The 23,204-nt window shown below is 43.8% G+C and overlaps 1 protein-coding gene and 1 long non-coding RNA gene across 3 annotated transcripts; one reads left to right on the forward strand and one right to left on the reverse strand.

Annotated features, from left to right (window-relative positions):
• The first annotated feature begins 789 nt into the window (after positions 1-789).
• On the forward strand, positions 790-20,523 carry LOC310697984 (keratin, type II cytoskeletal 5-like). The gene is made up of 9 exons (XM_083484566.1): positions 790-1,839; positions 3,889-4,109; positions 11,040-11,100; positions 12,608-12,703; positions 13,160-13,324; positions 14,913-15,038; positions 15,503-15,723; positions 16,706-16,740; positions 19,528-20,523. The coding sequence occupies exons 1-9, from the start codon at positions 1,204-1,206 to the stop codon at positions 19,911-19,913; spliced, it is 1,947 nt and encodes a 648-aa protein (XP_083340692.1). The 5' UTR covers positions 790-1,203; the 3' UTR covers positions 19,914-20,523.
• Positions 6,303-19,333, reverse strand: LOC310698559. 2 transcript variants are annotated; one of them, XR_014521604.1, is made up of 4 exons: positions 18,880-19,333; positions 18,721-18,787; positions 12,597-12,723; positions 6,303-6,415 (listed from the first exon to the last, which is right to left on the reverse strand). It is a non-coding gene; the product is annotated as an uncharacterized lncRNA (long non-coding RNA). The 2 variants fall into 2 exon arrangements; XR_014521605.1 differs by having other exon boundaries at positions 18,721-19,333.
• Positions 20,524-23,204: the final 2,681 nt, after the last annotated feature.

Here is a 23,204-nt window from a genome sequence, read left to right on the forward strand (position 1 = left end):
AGTGCCTTTTTCTATACATTCTGCAGCTCTGTAATATGGACGTACAGGCAAACCTCAGAGATACAGTGGTACCTCGGGTTAAGAACTTAATTTGTTCTGGAGGTCCCTTCTTAACCTGAAACTGTTCTTAACCTGAAGCACCACTTTAGCTAATGGGGCCTCCTGCTGCTGCCGCGCCGCCGGAGCACGATTTCTGTTCTCATCCTGAAGCAAAGTTCTTAACCCGAGGTACTATTGCTGGGTTAGCAGAGTCTGTAACCTGAAGCATCTGTAACCTGAAGCGTCTGTAACCCGAGGTACCACTGTATTGCATGTTTGGTTCCAGACCACTGCAATAAAGGGAATATTGCAATAAGCAAGCCACACCACTTATGTTGTTTCCCAGTGCACATAAAAGTTATGTTTACACTACACTGCAGCCTATTAATCCAGCTCCGCCCTGCAACCGCCGCCGCCACTGCAGGGGCAGGAAGGCAATAAACCATCTCCAGCCCTAGCCAGCTCCACTTCCAGGGCCCGAAGAGAGGGGGACAGGGTCTTCCGTCCCCTGAAAGCGGCCAGGCTACCTGAAGCTTCACCTGCTTCCTCACAAAGAGCAATACCTGTGAAGCGCAAAGTGCAATAAAACGAGATGTGCCTGTATTAGCATAATCTCAGCAAGGCCCACGAAGTTGCTGAACCAACACACTACAAGATCATGCATTATGAAATGACAAAACATAATGCACACAAATTAATGGTGACAGCCAAAGCTGATCGATTCCCTTTCAAACTCATAAAGTTGCATAAAATTTATGATGCTGTGCAGCATTTTCTTCAAGAAGAAGGCAAGCAAGCAAGCAAGGAGAACTTCCTTTAAATATTTGACAACTTCTGGCTAGATTAACCCTTAACACATGGTTAGTTTCTGAATACTTGGTAATTTGATCATAAGGCCTCAGGCGATGCAAGCACCTATCACTACATAGGTGTGTGTGTGTATGTGTGTTCTCTTCAATTAGCATTGAACAAGTCCAATTGGACACCTGCGTTCCAGGTGTGTCAAAATCATGAATGCGCAAAATTGATCTCCTGACTTCCAAAGCGGCCAAACCCAGGGCCCCCGGAGGATAAAAGAAGCCATCTTCAAGGGCTCTCCCACCAGAGCACCACTCTTTAGGCTTCCTCCTCCGTAGCAACATCTCTCAGAGGCAATCCACAAAGATGAACCGGCAGTCCTATAGTATCAGGGCTGGAGGAGGAGGAGGCGGCGGCAGGGCTTTCACCGCCACCTCTGCCATTGTCCCAAGTAGCAATAGATCTGGTTTCAGCTCACTTTCTCTTGCCAGAGCTGGCGGAGTTGGCTTCGGTGGTGGCGGTGGCGGCAGCAGTTTTGGAAGGATCAGTATTGGTGGCGGTGGAGGTGGCGGTGGCTTTGGCAGCAGGAGTCTTTATAATCTTGGTGGCAATAGGAGAATTTCCAGCAGCAGAGCAAGCAACCTCCGCAGTGGATTTGGTGGCGGCGGCGGATTAGGTTTTGGTGGAGGGTCCGGCAGTGGATTTGGTTTGGGTGGTGGATCTGGTGGTGGGTATGGCTTTGGCGGGGGAGCTGGAGGTGGTGGTTTTGGTTTGGGTGGTGGTGGATTTGGTTTTGGTGGCGGACTTGGCGGATCCAAAAGTTCCTTGGGCTTTGGTGGTGGTGGACCTGGGGCTGGTGGCACCATCCAAGAAGTAACCATTAACCAAAGTCTCCTGTCGCCGCTCAATTTGGAAATTGATCCTTCCATCCAAGAGGTGCGGAAAGAGGAGAAGGAGCAGATCAAGACTCTGAACAACAAGTTTGCTTCTTTCATTGACAAGGTGAGACTTCGTTCAGCTGTTGAAGGATAGTACAGGAAGAGCAGAAAACCATGTTTATGCTTTATGTGAGGATAAGGAGGTAGACTCAAGACAAAGGCATATGTCTTCACATGTAAGCATAGAGACAAGTTGAGTTTGGGTGGCTGGCTGGCTTATGAATTCAGGTGTATGTGTGTTATAACAATCTTACTAGAGATACACAAAAAACCCATTTAGAGTGTTTGTCGAATCATCAGAATATGAATTTGAATTTCACTTTCTAAGTTCAAGAGTTAGGATATTTCCTCCCCCAAGAAGTAGTCCAACTGAATAGTTAAAAGTCTTGTTTCTTCATTCTAATCTAAAACCCACCAACCATAACTGGAAATATTGTGGAGGAAGGACTCAAGTGGGAGAATATAAATTCAACATTTTTGTGAACAAATTTAAACTAGGGGAGGATTTGGTTGAGCTTTCTGTTCACTCAAAATTCATTTTGGCTCTGTTCCTTTTATCTGGGAAAGGAAAATGAGGATTTAGACTATTTTTCATGGAGCTACCATTTAACTGAAGAATTGCACAATTTCTACCCCCTTTACTACTTAGCTTAGCATGTTCTGCCTAATGAAGGCCTCAGTTTCAGTTTCTGGCATCTGCATCTAAAAGGATTTCAGGTGATGGTAACGACCTCCCTGAGTCCCTGGAGAGTTACTGCCAGTCAGAGTAACCAATATTAGGGTAAATTTACAAATACCCTGATCAGGTTTAAGACAGCTTCCTGTGTTCTGTTCCTTGTGAGGTCTGCTCCAACATGCCTCTCTCCAGACCACAACTCCCCAAATCCCTGCTTGCACGTCTGCAAGATTTTCTTCAGAGTCTGATGCGTTTCAGTTTGAAGATGTGATGAGGCAATCACACCGCCCAGTTTACTGCTTTTATTTATAAAGATGTTTATATACTGCTATTTCATTTTAAAATATCAAAGCAGTTTACAGCAAAATACATAAAACCGCACAGTAAGAACCATATAAAATAGCGAGGCTAAGCTGGGATGCAGTCACCATACCAATGTCAAAGCCACATGTTATTGTAAATCAAGTTATCTGCATTTTTCACAAGGGTTGCCTGGAAAAAGAAACCCACACAAGCTGTTTCAACTGTGAAGGGGCCGTAGCTCAGTGGTAGTCAGCCTGCAGTAGGTTTACCTCTGGCACCTCCAGTTAAGAGGATCTCATATGTGGCCCCGACCTGGCCACAGTGATCCATGTGATGGTCACCTCCAGGCTTGACTACTGTAATTCACTCTACGCGGGGCTACCCTTGAAGCTGTCCCAGAAACTCCAGGGGGTGCAGAATGCTGCAGCGAGGCTCCTCATGGGGTCTCTGCCATGGGAGCATATTCACCCAGTGCTTTTCCAGCTGCATTGGCTCCCGGTGGAGTACAGGGTCAGATTTAAGGTGCTGGTTTTGACTTTTAAAGCCCTTCGTGGCCTAGGACCCTCGTACCTACGGGATCGCCTCTCCTGGTATGCCCCACGGAGGACCTTAAGATCCATAGATAGCAACACCCCAGAGGTCCTGGGGCCTAAGGAAGTCAGATTAGCCTCAACCAGAGCCAGGGTCTTCTCAACACTGGCTCTGGCCTGGTGGAACGCTCTGTCTCTTGAGACCAGGGCCCTGCGGGATCTGATTTCTTTCCGCAGGGCCTGTAAGACAGAGTTGTTCTGCCTGGCCTTTGGCTCAGCATCAGTTTGATTCCCTCCCCCTTTTTCTTTTTCCTTTCTCCTCCTATGACGAGATTGCTCCCTAATTGTTTTACTGTTGTATCTTAATCTTTTAAATTGTATTTTAATCAACTTGTTTTTATTATTGGTTGTTAGCCACCCTGAGCCCGGTCTTGGCTGGGGAGGGTGGGGTATAAATAAAAATGTATTATTATTATTAATAATAATAATAATGCTGGACTAGATGGGCTTTAGGCCTGATCCAGAGGGTCTCTTCTTAATACTGGGCTAGTTGAACTGGGATTCTGATTCAGTAGAAAGAGCTTCATGTGTTCCTTTGTTTCAGGTCCGTTTTCTGGAGCAACAGAACAAGGTTCTGGAGATGAAGTGGACCCTCTTGCAGGATCAGGGCTTGAAATCTGGTGCCAGCAAGAGCAACCTTGATCCATTCTTTGAGGCTTACATTAATAACCTAAGGAAACAGCTGGGAAGCCTGATGAATGAGAGGGGGCGGCTGGATGGGGAGCTGAAGAGTATGCAGGATCTTGTCGAAGACTTCAAGAGCAAGTAAGTGAATATCTGATGGGGGGCCAGATATTTATTTGCTATTCCAGCAGACTTGAGAGTGCAGAGTTAGAAAGTATTATTATTATTATTATTATTATTATTATTATTATTATTATTATTTTGTATCCTGTCCTTCATCCGTAGATCTCAGGGTTAAAGGGACGCGGGTGGCGCTGTGGTCTAAACCACTGAGCTTCTTGGGCTTGCCGATCAGAAGGTCGGCGGTTCGAATCCCCGCAACAGGGTGAGCTCCCATCGCTCTGTCCCAGCTCCTGCCAACCTAGCAATTTAAAAGCACGTCAGTGCGAGTAGATAAATAGGTACCGCTGCAGCGGGAAAGTAAACAGCATTTCCATGCGCTCTGGTTTCTATCACGGTGTCCCGTTGTGCCAGAAGTGGTTTAGTCATGCTGGCCACATGACCTGGAAAGCTGTCTGTGGACAAATGCCGGCTCCCTTGGCCTGAAAGCGAAATGAGTGCTGCAACCCCATAGTGGCCTTTGACTGGACTTAACTGTCCAGGGGTCCTTTACCTTACCTAGATCTCAGGGTGGGTGACAAAAAAAACAACAACAAACCAAGATAAAAACACAACAAAATAAAAACAAAAGCAACCAATAGCCTCACCATCCCACAAAACACATTTAGAAGGACATAGAATGTTAATCAGCCAAAGGCTTGGGAGAAGAGAAACATTTTTACCTGGTGCATAAAGGTGTATAATGAAGGCGTCAGGTGAGCCTCCCTGAGGCATCTCACAAACAGGGAGCCCCTTCAGAAAAGGTCCGTTCTTGTGTTGACACACTCTGGAGCTCATGTGGAGGAAGCACACGAAGAAGGGCTTCAGGATGATCTCATGGTCCATCTAGGTTCATATGGAGAGAGATGGTCCTTGAGGTATTGTGGTCCTGAAACGTTTAAGACTTTATAGGTCAAAACCAGCACTTTGAATTGGGCCTGGAAACTAACTGGTAGCCACTACTGTTGGGCCAGTGTCAGTGTAATATGCTCAAATCATCTTGCCCTGGTGATTAACCTGGCTGCCGAATTCTGTACTAGCTGCGGTTTTCGAATCATCTTCATAGGCAGAGATAGAAAGTAGCAGAGTAGCTGTGATAATGCCCACTTTAATGTACCCTTGTTGGCTAAATGCAGAGGCTGTTCAGATTCCCTCTGGTGTGTAGACTCTACATACAATGGGATGCATGCTATATACAGTGTCAAATGCAATTGTCATAGACATATGCAAGCACCCATTCCTATATGTACTATGGACTCCTGTATACACATAATACATTTTGCAATAAATAAATAATTTTATTATTTATACCCCGCCCACCTGGCTGTGTTCCCCCAGCCACTCTGGGCAGCTTCCAGCACATATAAAAACATAATAAAACATCCAACTTAACAACTTAAACTTAATGTCAAACATTTCAAACTCCCTGATACAAAATGAAATGGAAATGTTTTGTTTATCTTGCACTGTGGCATATACATCGATGACATTGTATTAATCACATTTCCCTAGATGTTAAAAGAGTATATTAGTGGTATAAAATTATTCCTGTTGTGTATATTGGATTCATACTGGTAATTCTGAAAAATAACTTTGCAGTCGTGATAGATCAACGCTTTTCTCTTGGTCCAAAAGTAGAGTTGTGTTGTTTCAGACAAGTTATTTAAATAGGACCTTTTTTGAATATCTCCAGTATATGAAAATAAGCCACTCTCTTACCCCTTCCATAACTGCAACAACATGGCAAATAAATAAATGTCAAAGGCAACCTGACTAATATCAGCGTATGCCGATAAAACATTTTATAGAAGCAATTACTAATAATACCAGGGAGCAGTGGATACTGGCTACTGACTCACGGCTGAATCATTCAGTCATTCATTTTTGATGTGGTTGAAATCAAGAGAAATGGGCCTTTTCGGAGCTTCTTAGCATGTTGGGTCAACTTTGCAAATGCCACAACAATAGCTCAGACTGCAGAGTGGCAAATCTTTTCAAAGTGAGTCAAACCAGGATATGATGAATCAGAATCTGGACATTTTGCCTCAAGGCTTGGTTCAGCCCTCTTTAAGCTACTGGCTGAAAAAAGCCAACTTTTTAAGTAACTGGGAAGACATTAATATGGAAAAGCTGCTTGTGGGACATACACATATGAAAACATAGAAGCTGAATTAGCTGACAGCCGGACCACCTTCACTTAGAGATGCTTCTCTTGGTCTGCCATGATCACACATATCTGTGCAGCAGCTCCACCTAAACACCAGAGATACTCCAAGGCAGGTTACACCCTGCGGAATAAGGATTACTCTCTGGTAGCTGGTCTTCTCTGTATCACTGGGACTTTGTTTTGTTGCTCCTCCTGCAAGAGCAAGATGGTAAACCTACCATATGAGAAGAATTAAGTACACTGACTAGGCCTCAGTGAGAGGGAGAGAAGATCCAATTTAGGGGGATTGTAACATCTGCTAAAGGGACACGGGTGGCACTGTGGTGTAAACCACTGAGCCTTGGGCTTGTTGATCGGAAGGTTGGTGGTTTGAATCCCCGCACCGGGGTGAGCTCCCTTTACTCGGTCCCTGCTCCTGCCAACCTAGCAGTTCGAAAGCATGTCAAAGTGCAAGTAGATAAATAGGTACCTCTCTGGTAGGAAGGTAAACAGCATTTCCTGTGCGCTTCTCTGGTTTTGCCAGAAGCGGCTTAGTCATGCTGGTCACATGACCCAGAAAAACTGTCTGCGGACAAACGTTGGCTCCCTTGGCCAGTAAAGCGAGATGAGCGCTGCAACCCCAGAGTCATTCACAAGTGGACTTAACTGTCAGGGGTCCTTTACCTTTACCTTAGCATCTGCTAGTCCTGACAATTGAAGTGAGCCAGTAGTTAGGCTTTGAGGACAATTTTGCTTGACAGTTATTTTCTTGGTTCAGATATATTCGATTTCTTTGTTTTTCTTTTGTTTGTCCCAATGAGCTTAAGGAAGGGGATTTGCATGTAGGATAGGCATGGGCAGAAGTGGTGAAGGGAGAGGGGCAGGCCAGGTAGAGGAAACGAAGGGTTAGGCCAAGTGTGAGGAGCCTTTGGCCCTCCTGATGTTGCTGAACTACAACCTCATCATCCCCAGCAATTGGCCATGAAGGATGGGACTGATGACAAGTCAACTGTCCCTCACACCTGGGTTAAGCGTGTTCTGGAATTTGCCTCAGCCATGAAGAAGCTATGCTGGTTCCTATTGAGTGTTAAGGCATTGAGGTTGAGTGCCAAGTTGGTGCACGCTAAAATAATGGCCTGGATTAGGGTGCCAGTTGGCAATGTACCACCAAGACTTGATTGGATTAGGCAGGCCAGATATGCCCACTTTGATTACCCTCTTTGTTACTATGATTATTACTCTTTAACAGTTGGAGCTACCCTGGGGACTGAAATGTTCTGAACAGAAGGGTTTAATGCTTTAGAAAAATGGGGTGTGCATGTGTGTGTCAAAATCTGTCAGCAGAGGTTAGGAGTGGTCAAATCTGTCAATTTTGGTCTCTCTCACTTTCTCATTTTTTAAATATTAAATTCAGTTCTCCACATTTTCATAGCAATTTGATTTTTTAAAAAAACAGAATTTTTTTAAACGTGTCCAGAGGAGGGCAACCAAAATGGTCAAAGGCCTGGAAACGATGCCTTATGAGGAACGGCTAAGGGAGCTGGGCATGTTTAGCCTGGAGAAGAGGAGGTTAAGGGGTGATATGATAGCCATGTTCAAATATATAAAAGGATGTCACATAGAGGAGGGAGAAAGGTTGTTTTCTGCTGCTCCAGAGAAGCGGACACGGAGCAATGGATCCAAACTACAAGAAAGAAGATTCCACCTAAACATTAGGAAGAACTTCCTGACAGTAAGAGCTGTTCGACAGTGGAATTTGCTGCCAAGGAGTGTGGTGGAGTCTCCTACTTTGGAGGTCTTTAAGCAGAGGCTTGACAACCATATGTCAGGAGTGCTCTGATGGTGTTTCCTGCTTGGCAGGGGGTTGGACTCGATGGCCCTTGTGGTCTCTTCCAACTCTATGATTCTATGATTCTATGATTCTAATTTGAATTTCTCCTAATACACCTATTTTGGATGCAAGCAATTTCCCCTAATATAATGCATTCTGTGACTGTATAATCTATTATCTTGCATGTTACTTTTACTGCTGTATGCATTCTGTTGCACACTTTGCCTTAACATATGCATATTTTACACACTGGCTGGAGAACTGCATCAAACTGCAGAGAACTTTCAAGGACAATTTTGGTTTGCGTATTGGCTTGACAAGTGCGAATTAGTTGGTTTCTCATCAAGATGCAAATAAAACTAGATTTCTCCCCCATCCCTGCCTGAGGCAGGTGGCCTCACTGCTTAATGGTAGGGCCAGTCCTGGTTCTCATAGCTAGTGCAAAGATAAAGTAACTCGTAAAGGTTTCAATTGGCACGAAACCAGTTTGCGCAGGGGAAACTCCCAAAACCCAGATGACACAATGAGGGCTACTATCTCAGACCACACCACGATGACACAATGAGACCTGTCAGTCAAAGGTGGAATTAATGTGAGAGTTTGCCTCCAGATCAGATTGGCTAATGAGAATTGGGGATTTAATTGCTTTCGTCTGGAGCTTGTGGATTGCCTCACCTGCTTGAGTCATCCATGGAGGGAATGTGCTTTGCAAGCGCATCTGTGCTTCTATGCACCTCTGCAATGTGCAAGCTGCTAGGTATGGGCTACTGGTTTTGTGCTATGCTACATAGCTGTCAACGTTTCCCATTTTTTAAGGGAAATTTCCTTATTCTGAATAGAATTCCTCGCAAGAAAAGGGAAAAGTTGACAGCTATGCTGCTAACATGAACATTATTTATTGTATGACTTTATTTTTCATTGGCATGTACAATTCCTCAAGCAGCCCACCACCCCAAGATTAAACAGCCATTTGTTCTGGAGCAGAGAAAGAGGAATCCCTCTAGAGCCCAAATTCAATTACCCAGGCTGTCATTCAGCTCCAAGCCTGAAAACCAATGGACCCTGTCACAGTCGGTGAAAGGAGTGCCACAACCTTTCCAGCCAAGTCCCACAGCGTCTTCCTTGACTGTTAAGGTTAACAGATGGAAGTTGGAACCTTTGGCTTCAGCTTTACATGCTTTCTTAACTCCTGAAAGGCAAAACTGACACCCAATAGTTTACTTGTTTGGTTATTGTGATTATTTTAATTGAGGTGGCTTCCAGAGTTTAAAAACAAAACTATTAAAATAGCAATTCCAAAAGCACACCCATTAATTACAAAGCAGCAATAAAGGCATGTAAAACAGCACAACTCAATGAAACATTAAAGGTAAAGGTAAAGGGGCCCCTGACCATTAGGTCCAGTCGTGACCGACTCTGGGGTTGCAGCGCTCATCTCGCTTTATTGGCCGAGGGAGCCGGCGTACAGCTTCCGGGTCATGTGGCCAGCATGACTAAGCCGCTTCTGGCGAACCAGAGCAGCGCACAGAAATGCCGTTTACCTTCCCACCGGAGTGGTACCTATTTATCTACTTGCACTTTGGCATGCTTTCGAACTGCTAGGTTGGCAGGAGCAGGGACTGAGCAACGGGAGCTCACCTCGTCGTGGGGATTCGAACCGCCGACCTTCTGATCAGCAAGTCCTAGGCTCTGTGGTTTAACTCAAGCGCCACCCGCATCCCTATAATGAAACATTAGAAGCCTGAAAAAGAAAAAAAGCCATGGCCTGCTACATAAAATTCAGCAAGCAAAGTGAGCAGGTTGGAGGAAAGCATTTTTGAGTTGGGGTGCCAACACAGGAAAGTCCCTTTTCCAAGTTGCCATGCACCTTCATGATGAAGGCTCCCTAAGAAGGACTTTTGACAGACAGATTCCTGTGAGAGCTGGTGGTCCTTGCAACTGAAACCAAAGGATGCCTCGAGGTCGGGGGTGGGGAATATGGATACACCTTGAGTGATGCATCCAAAGAATTTGGGAAGCAAATTGCCAATGATAAAATTTCTCAGGTTTTGTTTTGTTTGCTGATATCTAATGATCTGCTGATATCTAATGATCACCTGTGGACTGTACAGCTAGGTCCTTTGAGATCACCCCCATCCAGCATAGAGATTGCCTCCATCCATAAAGGCAATGGCTATATGGGGTACTAACCAGTTGACTAATGGCGGCTTCAATGGTAATTGAATATTTTGAGAATGTTTTTGAAATTTGGAGGAAATTCAGGCCAAAGGCTCACAGACGTATGTTTGCATAATATTTTCATGTGCTACTTTGATATATGGGTGCGACTGTTGAATTTAAATGTCACAGAAGCTGAGCGAACTAATTTTCCATCCAAATGATCCCAGATAAATTCTTAAATTAATTTGTACTTCAGTTGATGTCTCAAAGATACCACTCCATACCAGATCAGGTTCCCTTTCAATTAACCCCATCCATTATACCAAAAACATCACTATATAAAACCACCTTAAGTTATTCCTACAAATCAATAGCTTAGTGAGTAAATCAAATCACAAACACACCCATTCATTCCCCCCTGAATTCATGTACCAATCAGAAACACTCAGGGCACATACAAAAAAAATCTGGGGATCCATGTTCTGCAGGCATACTCCTAACAACACCCTAATTTGGGGGGGTATTTTTCTGCAGATATATAGGATGAGCAGAGTTCAATGTCAAAGACTCTGCAATCAGGGCCCTTATCCCAACATCATATCTACACACTGGGAACACACTGGAAGTAGATAAGTTTTCAGAGGTGATTTATGGCAATAAGTGCAATATGTGCTATGTACGACAATATCATTGTGGTTCATTTTGAAATGCCTAAAGGCACGTTGAATAGATGTAATAGTTACAAACTGAAACTTTTTGCTTCTTGTACTGATAGATACGAAGAGGAAATCAACAGGCGCACATCTGCCGAAAATGAGTTTGTCATGCTCAAGAAGGTGAGGCTTCGTACTCCGAAGGTTGATGACCAGCTGGGTTAATTAAGAGGGACCCAATATTATATCTGACCAAATTATGTTTCATGCATCAAGAAAAGGACTTTTTGGCTTGGTGTGACTTCTCTTGGTGCATTTTGTAGTAAGCTGGAGGGAAATGTGCACATAAGGCATGAATTCTGAGCCAGCTTTAAAAGCGAATATGCAGGGGCACTATTTAAGGAAGGTGGCAGCTCTCCCTCTCCACATGTGTCCAGTTACAGATAGGTAGCCGTGTTGGTCTGCCATAGTCAAAATAAAAAAATTCCTTCCAGTAGCACCTTAAAGACCAACTAAGTTAGTTCTTGGTATGAGCTTTCGTGTGCATGCACACTTCTTCAGATACACTGAAACAGAAGTTGCCAGATCCTTCTATATAGTGAGAAGGTGGAGAGGGGTATTACTCAGAAGGGTGGTGGGGATTGGAGATTGGCAGATAGCTGAGATGAGCCTGTTGACGACTCTTAACGACTGTAATAGGTCTTACAGGAAAAGGCAAGGGGTGAGAAGGTGAGAAATGTGATATTTCCACATGTGATTATTCTCCAGGACCATCTGTAGCAAGCATCTCACTGGTTCTATATTCTGAGTGACTTTTGAAGTAAGCAAAGGGTCAGCATCTGGAGCTAAATCTTCTACTAGCCTCCCACTTACAAACTTAGGGGCAAAAGAGTTGAGAAACTGGTGTCAGGAGGAGGTGAATTTGTTCTATGAGTGTCAGGAGGCAGTGATTTCCATCCTATCCTGTGTTCATCACAATCATTCCTGCTTCTATTCCACTGCACTTCAACTTCTGCCATGACCTACATTATTCATCTTGCTATCCGCTATGGCCAAAACTAATCCAATTAAATATGTAATTAATTACGTAATTAACTTCGATACATTTCAATGGAAGGGAAACATTTTTAAAAATGCAGAAAATAATGTAACTGTTAATATAACATTTGTGGATTTTAAAAAAGGAAGTATAGTGGATACTACTTACATCTGCTTGTGTGGTTTGGGTTCCTGACCTCAGGTGAGTATGCAAATTGTGTCTACTTCTGCTCCCATTTCTGTTCCTAATACTATTCCCTGAAACCCTTAATTTGCTCTTAGGCCATTTTCTGGACCAAGGCACCATCCACTATTCCACAAATCACCCTCCAGGAAGACTAGTTGCTGAGCAAAATAGCGTCTGTGCTGACAAAGATTGCTCTTTCTGAGGAAAAAAAGGGAGCGAAAAATAATAACAAAAGCTTCTAAAGAACACTGCCTTTATAACTCCATAATGAATCTCCTTAAGAGTGGACATTTGCATCTTTTTTTTATTGTGCCCATTCACTGTTTTCTCTCGAATGAAATCTAAGCAAAGTTTATTTATGTATTGAACTGATATACTGCCATATACCCAAAGGTCTCAGGGAAGTTCACGGAACAAAATCAAAATATAAAACCACAAAAAATTGGTTTCTTACTGTCTTTTTAGGATGTAGATGCTGCCTACATGAACAAGGTGGAGCTGGAGGCCAAGGTGGATTCCCTGACCGATGAACTCAACTTCCTGAGGGCCCTCTATGAATCGGTATTCAGTCTTCCTCTTACCTTCAAAAACATGGACCTAAAAGTCAGGATGATAAATGTTAAGACGGCAATGTGAAGAAGCATGACATTTCTAAATACCATCCTTTCTTTTACATTTTGCTTTCCCTCCTAAATATTTGGATTTACATTGTCCTAATGTGATTTCTCACAAACAATGGTCCTAATTTTAGATGCTATTAATGATGTCTAGAAGAAAGATTTGATGTTTCATATTAGAGATCCAAAATTCATCTGCCACTGGAGATTTGGAATCTTCAGTTGTTATTATTGTTGTTGTTTGTTATGAATGTCAAGGTCTCCCCCGTGTGACCCTGCTCCCTAGAAAGCTGACCATTTTGCAGATGTGTGTCACCTACCGATCTGATCCTGTCCCACCCCAATAACCCCCCAAACATGAAATGTTTTCTAAACAAATTTTGTCTCCTATGTTTTCCAGGAGCTAGCTCAGTTGCAGGCCTCCATGTCTGATACTGCTGTCATCCTCTCGATGGATAACAATCGAGACTTGGACCTGAATGGCATTGTTTCTGAGGTGAAAGCGCAATATGAAGACATTGCCAACAGGAGCCGAGCTGAAGCAGAAGCATGGTACCAAACTAAGGTGAGCAGTTCTAGCATGGAAGGTAGCCTTGGGCCCTGGTACATCCAAGGGACACTTCTGATAAAACATGGGTCTGGAGATGCTTAAGATCTTTCAAGCTTGGTGGGAAGGTTGAAATGGAGTAAATATGAAGCAATTGGGGGGGCAGTCATAGTTAAGCAGGGAAGGAAAGAATTAAATGCCAGCTCCCCAACTGCTGTTATCCCAGTAATTATCAATCTCTCCTCTGCCACTGTGGCTGCTATTTCCATTTTAAAGAATGTGTCTACAAGATGCAAGGGTGCATTTAACATGTCACATCTAGTTTGGTCTACAAGATGTCACAATCTAGTCTCAAGATTCATGTTATAAATCTTATCTCCATATTGGATTGTGGCCAGGTTAGTCCCAGAAATCCACTTGCACAACAGTTTGAATCCTGCTTCCTGATGAGAAATAGAGAAAGTCCACATGGGCTACTCTAACTTTCTAAGTAGTCTAATGTCTTGAGCCAAAACACATTCGAAACATGAGAGACTAATTCAGATATCAAATTTGCAAAGTTCATCCATGTGGCATGGCCTTTCAGCTGAGATGTGACTGAATTGAGTGTTAGGTGCCAGCAATTGGCAGTCCCTAAATTAATTGGTCATTAACCAGTTAGCTGCCTGAAGGATGAGAGGCACCATTACCGTATTTTTTGCTCTATAAGACGCACCAGACCACAAGACGCACCTAGTTTTTGGAAGAGGAAAACAAGAAAAAAAATATTCTGAATCTCAGAAGCCAGAACAGCAAGAGGGATCACTGCGCAGTGAAAGCAGCACTCCCTCTTGCTCTGCTTGCTTCAGCGATAGCTGCGCAGCCTTCATTCGCTCCATAAGATGCACACACATTTCCCCTTACTTTTTAGGAGGGAAAAAGTGAGTCTTATAGAGCAAAAAATACGGTACTTTTTAATACCAGTCAGTGAGGAAAAACAGTGATTTTTTTTTTTGCTGGATTTGCCTGTAGGTTTCCTCCATAAGTACAGTGGTGCCCCGCAAGACGAATGCCCCGCAAGACGAGTTTTCCGTTTTGGAGGTGCTTCGCAAAACGAATTTCCTATGGGCTTGCTTCGCAAGACGACAATGTCTTGCGAGTTCCTGCTGGTTTTTTCCCTCCCCCCCTTTTTCTAAGCCGCTAAGCCGCTTATCAGCTGATCCGATCAGCAGATAAGCCGCTAAAAGCCGCTAATAGCGCTAATAGTGCTAACCCGCTTATCCGTCAATGGGCTTGCTTCGCAATACGAAAAAAACGCTAGACGAAGAGAATCACAGAACGGATTCTTTTCGTCTTGCGAGGCACCACTGTATCTAGTTGGCCACACTGGGAAAACAGGATGCTAGCTAGATCCAGCAGAGCTCTTCTTGGCTTCTTCAATCCAGTCCTCTTGGTGATGCCATTTGGACCTCCCAACAGCCAATGCCAGAAATGAGGAGTGTGGATGAGCAGAATCTTTGAAAACGGGCTTTCTCAGATCGGGGGCATTCATTGCTGACCAGGGCTGTGTAATTGTGTCTTTCCTTCAACCCATCTCTGTCTTCCCTTCCCTTCCCTGCTGTTATAGTTTGAGGAGCTCCAAGCCAGTGCAGGGAAGCATGGCGATGATCTGCGTAATACTAAAGGAGAAATTTCAGAGCTCAACCGGATGATTCAAAGGATACGGTCAGAAATTGAAAACGCCAGGAACCAGGTAAGAAAATCTGTAATCGATGCAATGTTCTCAGTAGGCAACGTAGCAATGCTTTAAAAGGCAAGGGTTGGTTAAGGGTCACATGACAGAGGCCATCTGCATTGGATAGCCTTGCCAATACTTTGTGGGGTAGCAGGGAGAGGAAGTCCTGTTTTTGGCTGGAACTTTGTAAAGTGTGGGAATTTATCAAAATGAAAGCTGACAATAGAATCTGGGAAGGATGGAAATAAAATTTATGTCCCAAAATGAGCAGCCCTGTGTACATTGACCTAAAAGCAAGTTCACACCTTACAAAATAGAATTGCAGCCTCATTTATTCAAAGACTAAGAAATAAATGAATGCATGATGATAGCAGCAGTATTTACACTAATAATCATGATAGCAATAATAGCAATAATAATGAATGTACAAATACTAATGACTAAAGAGGACAGGGAATTTAATAACACCTTCCTTCTTACAGTGTGCAAATCTGCAGACAGCTATTGCGGATTCTGAGGAGCAAGGTGAATTAGCTCTCAAAGATGCCAGAGCCAAGCTCATTGACTTGGAAGATGCTCTACAGAAAGCTAAGGAAGAAATGACCCGCCTACTGCGGGAGTACCAGGAGCTCATGAATGTCAAACTGGCACTGGATATTGAAATTGCCACCTACAGGAAGCTCCTGGAAGGGGAGGAGAACAGGTGAGCTGGATAAAGTGCTCATAACTTTACGAGCTGCTTCAGTTTCTTTTTGTAGGGGACTCTATGTGGAGATGAAACAATATCTACAATGGCACAACTCTATCAACGGATGCCTGTTAAGTTTGCTTTGTCTGGCTCCCAGTACGTTTCCGAGCACATTCAAAGTGTTGGTGCCGACCTTTAAAGCTCTAAACAGCCTCGGCCCAGTATACCTGAAGTCTCTACCCCCGTCGCTCAGCTGAGGTTCAACTCTGAGGGCCTTCTGGTGGTTATCTCACTGTGAGAAGTGAGGTTACATGGAACCAGGCAGAGGGCCTTCTCAGTAGTGGTGCCTTCCTTGTGGAACGCCCTCCCATCAGATGTCAAGGAAATAAACAGCTATCTGACTTTCAGAAGACATCTGAGGGCAGCACTGTTTAGGGAAGTTTTTTAAGGATTTATGTTATATTATGTTTTTAGATATGTTATAAACTGCCCAGAGTGACTGGGGAAACCCAGCCAGATGGGCAGGGTATAAATAATCAAATTATTATTATTATAAATTGCAAGAATAAGTAATAGAACATTTGATTATCTTCTTCAAACACAAAATAAAATGTTTTAGTACACAAATCATTTCGCTAATCTTGTGAATTGTGATGGAGTGTTTGTTGCAGTAGGAAAGCAGTGCTCCTTGTGGTGGCATGGACTTTGAGAGTCTTTGAGGTATTGCTCTAAGTTTACAGCTCAGATCTTAAGCATCAATATCTTTGCTTCCATTGTGCATCAATTATTTTTCCAAATTCTTGCAGATCTTAAGTACATCTTCAGTAGATTTTTTGTTGATACTGTGTATATCACACAGGAAGCCAACTAGGGAAATGTATTGTTGTAGCTGTTGGAAACTCTATTTAACAGATAACATTGTCCCTTATATATACAACAGACCATATTCATTGTAATAGATGAGCCATTTTTCATTTTGCTATTTCTTCTTCAACAGGCTAACTGGAGAAGGAGTCAATCCTGTAAGCATCTGTAAGTATCATGAGCATTTTATTTTATTTGCCTGGTCCAGAATAAGTTATTAATAATGTGATGATGATTAGTTTATTTATTCCCAAATGGTGCATGGAGTACACTGTGCACCACAAGAAGGGCAAATGTCAGGAATGGTGAAGAAATTCATTCAGTAATTTACATTTCTTGAACCAGTGCATCCATTAAAACTGATACGCCTACTGAAACACAACTATACTTCCAAATTTGCACCTCCAAATTTTTCAACAGTTATATATCCAGCCAAGAGCTGGATATAAAAAGTCCATTATTAGAAGGAAATGTGCATGAAATATTAGCAAATATAATATATTACAATATAATAATTGGGAAAATTGCATGCAAAAGAGAACATTTGCAAATAAAAATGCTTATATTAGAGTAAGCATGCACAAAACGCATACATATTTCCGTGCAGAATGACAACAACAAAGGCCAGATTTAGCTAAGTTGATGCATGCATGGATGAGGTCTGCTCATGCAATGGTACTTTGCCCCTTTCACCCACCTCCCATGCCCCTGTACGCCCTAAATCCCCACAACAGTACTAGGGGGCACATAGGGTACAGAGGGGGAGGAGAGAGGACAGTCCTGCTGTGCAAGTAGACTTCATTCAACACATGCACACCCCACTTAACACCATGTTGAATTCCACCCAAACTAATGTGGACTGAACTTAACACTGGAAAATTTAGAAGCTGGGAGAAACTGAATATTTCAGATCTCCGGCCCCAGCTGGTGTGCCTTGATGAACTAAGCTGCCATGTTAGACATTTCCACGACTCTTTCCACGCAGCATTGATCATTGCTCTTTCTCTCTCTCCCTCTGCCAATATTTGGACACTGGCATCATTACAAAGGAGTAATGATGCACAGGGAATTCCTGCACTACAGATTATAGGCATAGGTGTGGGGGAGTCCCTATAATTCAGAAAGCAGCATCCCATCCCTGAGGCCCAAATGACTGGGCAAACGGACAGGAGAGAGGGATGCCAGGAGACAAGATTAAACAGGCTGTCCCAGAGTTGCAAGGCGGGAGACGCATCTCTTGGTGTGTGAGAGTGGAAGGAGCTTGCAGTTTTAATCTGGGGAGAGGCTATGCCCCAGCTGCCAAATGTTTTGGAAACCCTGGAGAAGATCTTGAAGGGCTGCCATCCCAGCTAGGCACCTGATCGGATTCCTTCCTTAGTATTGCATTCCAGGCAGCAGCTTCTTCCAGCGCTACCAGCTGGGAACAATAGCACACAGCTGGGGCTGTTCCAAGGAAAAGGCTGGTCCCTTTTTCCCAGGGAGATTCCCACAGTCACCATGGGAAGGGAGCTGCACAGTGTTGTAAGGAAGCAAGGCTCTTAGTGTCAAGTTCCCATAGACTGCCTAGGACCAGGAGGGGTGGCATGAAAGCAGCAAGTTGGTTTGTCCAGTGGACAACCACACTGCTGAGGATCACAGGACGTTTCTCCTAAGTCCCATAACACAGGAGGAAAACCTGCTGCTTCAGCCCAATCTTCCTCCTCCTCCTTCTACCAGTCTCCTCCAAGGGGCTTCTTCCTCAGCCGTGCCCTCTCCTTTTATCGCCAGCAAACCAGCTCTCTTCTTGCTTTCAAATAGGATGGAGTATCTTTCCCCTCTTCTTGCCTTCCACCTATGGTGAGATGTCCAGATCAAAATCCCAGTCAGGTAGCTCATGAGAGTGATGAGCACTGTTGCTGTGGGAATTCCCCATTCACTCCTACCCACCATTGGATCATGCGCTCAACTCCTGCTGTCTATCCATACATACTCCATTTCCATGCACTCTGGCTTCCATCACGGTGTCCCGTTGCACCAGAAGTAGTTTAGTCATGCTGGCCACATGACCAGTCTGTGGACAAATGCTGGCTCCCTTGGCCTGAAAGTGAGATGAGCACCTCAACACCATAGACACCTTTGAATGGACTTAACCATCCAGGGGTCCTTTACCTTATTTTTTACATGTCCTCCTTCACTGATCCATAGTTGCATCCATCAGTGGTGAAGACCAGTGGGGCTAAAATAGCAAAAGAAAAACAGTAAATTTTGGCAATTAATTCTCTCCCCCCACCCCACCCCAGACTATGAGTTGATGATTGTACCTGATACCTAGGAATGGAGAAGAAAGTTGCTTCAGTTCTCAATTTGATGTGAACCAATATAATTTCCTGAAACAATGTGCAAGCTTGAAACACAGCCATCCTTCAAAATTCACACTGAATTTTGGAACTAAGTTCTCCAAAAACAATGTGTGCAAATATGTATGTTAGGGGGAAACTTCCATTTAAATGCAATGAGGGAGAATTATATACCAAAATGCATATGGAAACTGTTTGCAAAAATGTGTATAACGTGCACTAAAATGCTGGTGAATTTTCAGAACTTTTAAAAATAGTCGTACCTTGGAAGTCGAATGCCTTGCGAGTCAAATGTTTTGGCTCCCGAATGCCGCAAACCCAGAAGTGATTGTTCTGGTTTGCAAACCTTCTTTGGAACCCGAATGTCCATTGTGGCTTCTGATTGGCTGCAGGAGCTTCCTGCAGACAATAGGAAGCCGCTCCTTGGTTTCCAAACGTTTTGGAAGTCGAAGGCTTCCGGAACGGATTCTGTTTGACTTCCGAGGTACGACCGTATATGCAAACTGCTATGGAAATTGAACTTAATATTAGAAACATGAATAACAGGGGCGGGGAGATGGAATTGTCTAGTTTGTCAACCCCATGGGCACCTAATAAACTTTCCCCTTTCCCCCCACAGCTGTTGTCAGCTCCAGTGCAGGCGGTGGTGGCGGTGGAGGAGGTGGCGGCCTTGGAGGAGGATTTGGCGGTCTTGGTCTCGGAGGTGGCGGCGGTGGATTTGGCGGTCTTGGTCTTGGAGGAGGAGGAGGCGGATTTGGTGGTCTTGGTTTTGGAGGAGGCGGTGGCGGCGGATTTGGTGGTCTTGGTCTTGGTCTTGGAGGAGGAGGAGGGGGATTTGGTGGTCTTAGCTTTGGAGGGGGAGGCGGCGGAGGCAGCAGCAGTGGGTTTAGCTCAGGAGGGGGCAATTTCAGCTCTGGGAGTGGAAAAGGCACCGGGGGAGGAAGCAGCTCTGGTGTGAAAATTATATCTAAAACTTCCACCAGTCAAAAGAGCATCAAGAGCTAAAGGCAAAAGAATCCCCAACAACCTGAGCAAGACAAGAAAATGAACACATACAGTGGTACCTTGGTTTGCAACCATAATCCGTTCTGGAGGTCCAGTTGTAAACCAAAACAGGTTGTAACCCAAGGCGCGCTTTCGCCAATGGGGCCTCCCCCCAAAAAATTGGGTTGTAATCCAAAAAAGGGGGGTTTTGATGGGTTTGACATGGTTGTAATCCAAAATGGTTGTAATCCAAAACGATTGTAATCCAAGACGGTTGCAAACCAAGGTACCACTGTACTTCCCCCCTTTTCCTGCCAGAATTGGTGTAAGTCTCACCAATCACCACGAATGAATTGTTCTAAAAGAGCAGCCCTGAATCTGATCCACCACCACCCCAACTCACACAAACTCGCCCAGAAGTTCCATTTTGAGCTAAACTATTATATAAGAAGAATAAAAATGCAGAATGTTGTTTAAAAGGTCAGATGTGTGTATTTGAAAAACTGTCTAATGTTAGGGAACTTGCACTGTAACAAACACTGTACATGTCTGGGTCCTTGTGAATGCAAATGAATGTATGTGCATGAAGTTTTCAGCTATGGCAATGTATCAAATTTGCAAAGGGATTCGTCTAAACCTATTCTGATGCCATGAAAATCAGAAACAGGAATAACACTTGGAAACAATAAAACAACTTATAAAATATCAATGTATTCTCTCTCTCTTTCAGGGTAGTGGGGAGGATGTGCCAAAATGTAGTTTTTTTATTTTTTAAAAAAGCAGATTCAAATGTACAGTGAATCCATGCATAGGTCAAAAATGATTCCAACTTTAAATAATGTTTTCAACTTTTGCGTTGACATCTTCCACAAGGACTAAGGAATGGCTCAGAGGGGTGGGAGTTTGCCAGGATCACCCAAGGAGTAAAGCTCTCCCAAACTTGTACACTTCCAGGATTACAGTACAGGCTTGCCCATGCAGCTGAAGCAGATTTATGCTAAATAATACAAACAGCAATCAAACATATCCTCCTTCAATAAGCCTCGGGTGTGAATGACTCACATTATTGGTGGTGTGCAGGGACAGGAATGCCTGGAAACAGAACGAATTGTGCAAACATCAGATTTTTCTGATTGCTGTGCGAAATGGAATTGGCCCTTGATTCAGGTTCCATCAAGTCTCTTGATAGTCTGGAAAAAAGAAAAGGAGGCGGGGAGGAACTGAACCGAAAACACCACCCTCATCTTGGAAAAATTTCCAGCAATGGGACAATGCTTGGTGCCCTTCAGCCATTCAGTCTGGATACGATCTCTGGGCTTGTACCTTACAGGTCTGACTGTGCAAACTCCTACTCTCATGCTGCGACTTTGCCAATTCTAGTCATGCTGTGCAGTCGTCAGCTCTGTATGTAGCGACAGTGAGAGCAAGGATCATCTGCTTGAGAGAAACATGCTGATCCTGTGAGTTAAAAGCTGCTCTGCCTCTTTATCCAAGCAGAATTGCTTTCATTGGGCTCCATGGTGGTTCCCCATCCAGATGTTGACCAGGCAGAGACTTGCTTAGCATTCTTGTGGCCACATAAACCACAATGAAGCCCGGTTGAACAGAATAAAAAAGGAAGCATTAAGTTCAACTAACACAGGATCAAGCTGTCAGATTGCTCGGTTATTGGTATACATCCATAGGTGGATTTTCCCCACTTTCAAATATTCTACTCTCTTAAAGGATGAGAAAGCCAAGGTCAAAAATTCCTCTTGAGCAAGGATGCACATGAAGTGCTTTCTCACAGTTCATAGCTTGCACTTGGTGACCTCTACACTGCAATTTCCTAACCACTGATTCTGAAACCTTGCCGCTAAGGCAACTTTGGATTAATTGGTTTAAGAATTGCATGTATAGATTTAAGAACCCAACCCCGCCATTTGCTCTGATGCTTAATTCTGAAAACATACTTAAAGATAAAATTAAGATTTTCTACTGACCTCGAACCGTTACAAATATTTTGGAACCATCATTTCTAAAATGCAAGAAAATGGAATAACAAATACAACTGTATTTAATGCGTAATGTTGACCTGAAATTGGCGGTGGGAGATTTCAAACTGAACGTTTTTGTGCAGGTCGTTTTGTTGTTGTTGTGAATAAGAGCTGCCTTTCTTCTAAAAAATAAGAGACAGTGTTGGATGGTGGTTAGAGTGTTGGATTAGGACCTGGGAAACCAGGTTTCAAATCGCCACACAGCTGCGAAGCTCACTGCATGGCTTTGGGCAACTCACTGTTTCTCTGCCTAACCTAGAAAGGAGTGTGGTGGGGAATCTAGGAGAGCCACATATGCCACCTTGAGCTCCTTGGAGGGAAAATAAGATATTGAAATGTTACAAAATACAAGAAACCATGATGACATAAAGTAAGGCACTTTGGGAAAGCAGATGTTGGTGGTCTCATTTTGCTTTTAATTCTTCCCCACCCTCTCTGCTTGTTTCCCCACCTAAAGTCAGTGAAGAACTGATGCTTTAACAAGAGGAAAGACAGAATAGTAGGATCCATTTGTATCAGCATATCTTGGTTGCTGCCTCCAGTGATGGGGTGTTGTCTCGGTGGTAGTCTAATGCCAGGGAGGGGAGCTCTGTAGACAATCCAGCCTTACACAAATGGCTTCCACTGACTCTGCTCTTAAGTCCCCTTCCTGTCTTAAAATGCTGTATTCCTGAGCAAAAAGCAATGTTAGAATTCACTTGACCCTCTTGGTTTTCTGCTCTCCAGAAATCTTCCAGACCAGCAATAAGGAGCTGCTCAGCTTGCAAACATTTTTGAATTATAATGCAAAGATCTATAGCCACATGTGAAAGTTCCTCTGCCGTTATAGTCCGACGGTTGAGGCTTTAAGGCTGCAAACCTAAATATACTCACAAGGGACTTTCTTCTATGTGACCATGCATAGAATTGCTCTGTTAAGCAAGGGGCAATCAGAGATGGCTTCAGAGAAAGGATAACCTCATTCAAGCATCTGCTTAGCTTTGACGTTTTGGTAGTTTATCTTTGTCTAAGGAGCGAAGCTCACTGGCAGGGCATATGCATTGCCTGGAGGACATCTCCAGTTTAGTCCTTGGATCTCTAGGTCTCTAGGAAAGGATCTCATTTGACAGGGTTGGGGAAGACTCCAGAGAGAGGATGCCAGTCAGAGAAGTTAGGATTGGGCTAAACAAACCACAGCTGTAATTCAATTGTCAGGCAGCTGCAATCTACTTCACAGAGTTCACGGTGCAGAAAAACTACATAGGAACATCAAAGCTCTGTTGTCAGTACAATGTTG

Source organism: Podarcis liolepis (genome assembly GCF_965112155.1).
Source record: "Podarcis liolepis genome assembly, chromosome: 2".
Taxonomy (NCBI): domain Eukaryota; kingdom Metazoa; phylum Chordata; class Lepidosauria; order Squamata; family Lacertidae; genus Podarcis; species Podarcis liolepis.